At 68.2% G+C, this 1008-nt stretch overlaps 1 protein-coding gene across 1 annotated transcript in view; it reads left to right on the top strand.

Moving 5' to 3' along the window:
- IDUA (iduronidase, alpha-L-) overlaps positions 1 to 917 on the top strand; it is a 14027-nt gene extending 13110 nt beyond the window's left edge. Inside the window, exons 5-7 of the mRNA XM_006771447.2 lie at positions 2 to 72; positions 437 to 537; positions 681 to 917. Coding sequence (XP_006771510.1) covers positions 2 to 72; positions 437 to 537; positions 681 to 787 — 279 coding nt within the window. The 3' untranslated portion in view covers positions 788 to 917. The remainder of the gene's footprint in view (position 1; positions 73 to 436; positions 538 to 680) is intronic.
- Positions 918 to 1008: the final 91 nt, after the last annotated feature.

Here is a 1008-nt window from a genome sequence, read left to right as displayed (position 1 = left end):
GCGGCTCCGCGCTCTGCCCCTGACCCGTGGGCAGCTGCTGTTGGTCTGGTCAGATGAGCGCATGGGCTCAAAGTACGTGAGTGTGGGCGCTCGGTGCCCCAGCCCCTGCCCGGCGCCCCCCATCCTTCCCCAGCACACGCTCCCCCAGCGCCTGCCGCCTGCACTGCCCACGTGGTCACCCCGCTGTAGCCTGCACCACCCGGAAGGCCACACCCTCCCCTCACACACCTGCAGCCGCTGTGTTCATGACGTCACCTCTGCCTGATGTGGGGGGAGGGCGCCAGCCCCTCCCCCCCGGCCGGTGTGGCCTGTCCTCACAGCTGGCAGAGAGCCCGGGGCCCCGGGGGAGCCAGGAAGGAGGCTGGAGGGACTAGGCTCTGGGGGGCCTGCACCCCAGCCACCTGGACCCCAGCCCTGGTCCCGGCTGATCTCCCAGGTGCCTGTGGACGTACGAGGTCCAGTTCTCCCCGGATGGCCAGGTGTTCGCGCCCGTCAGCCGGAGGCCGTCCACTTTTAACCTCTTCGTGTTCAGCCCAGGTGCGTCCACCACAGCTCCTGGGGCTCCGCACGGTGCCCGTGGGGTGGGGCCTCGCGAAGCCTGCGGTTGGGGGCGCCTGGAATTTGATGTGGGTTCAGGCGGTCACGTGCTCCAGAACACGCATGTACCTTTGTGTCCCCAGACACGGCCGTCGTCTCTGGCTCCTACCGGGTTCGAGCGGTGGACTACTGGGCCCGGCCAGGCCCCTTCTCGAACCCAGTGCAGTACCTGGAGGCCTCTGCCCCGTGAGGGCCCTGCTGTCCAATGCCTTTGCGCCTGTGCTGACCGGTGGGCTGGACCGGCACCAGCTGTCCGCCGGCTGTCAGATCTGCTCTCTCCTCCCGCCGGGTCACTCACCCCCTTAAAGTGCCTTTCCACACCTGGGCCTTGGAGTTGACCTTTGTGGACAGACACTGGCTGGAGCAAGTCTCCCTGCTTCCCTCCCACTCAGACCACCCCTCCTCGCTCCC

This window comes from Myotis davidii, unplaced genomic scaffold (assembly GCF_000327345.1).
Source record: "Myotis davidii unplaced genomic scaffold, ASM32734v1 scaffold665, whole genome shotgun sequence".
Taxonomy (NCBI): Eukaryota; Metazoa; Chordata; class Mammalia; order Chiroptera; family Vespertilionidae; genus Myotis; species Myotis davidii.
Note: the sequence above shows the minus strand (reverse complement) of the source record. Positions and strands in the feature narration are given on the sequence as shown.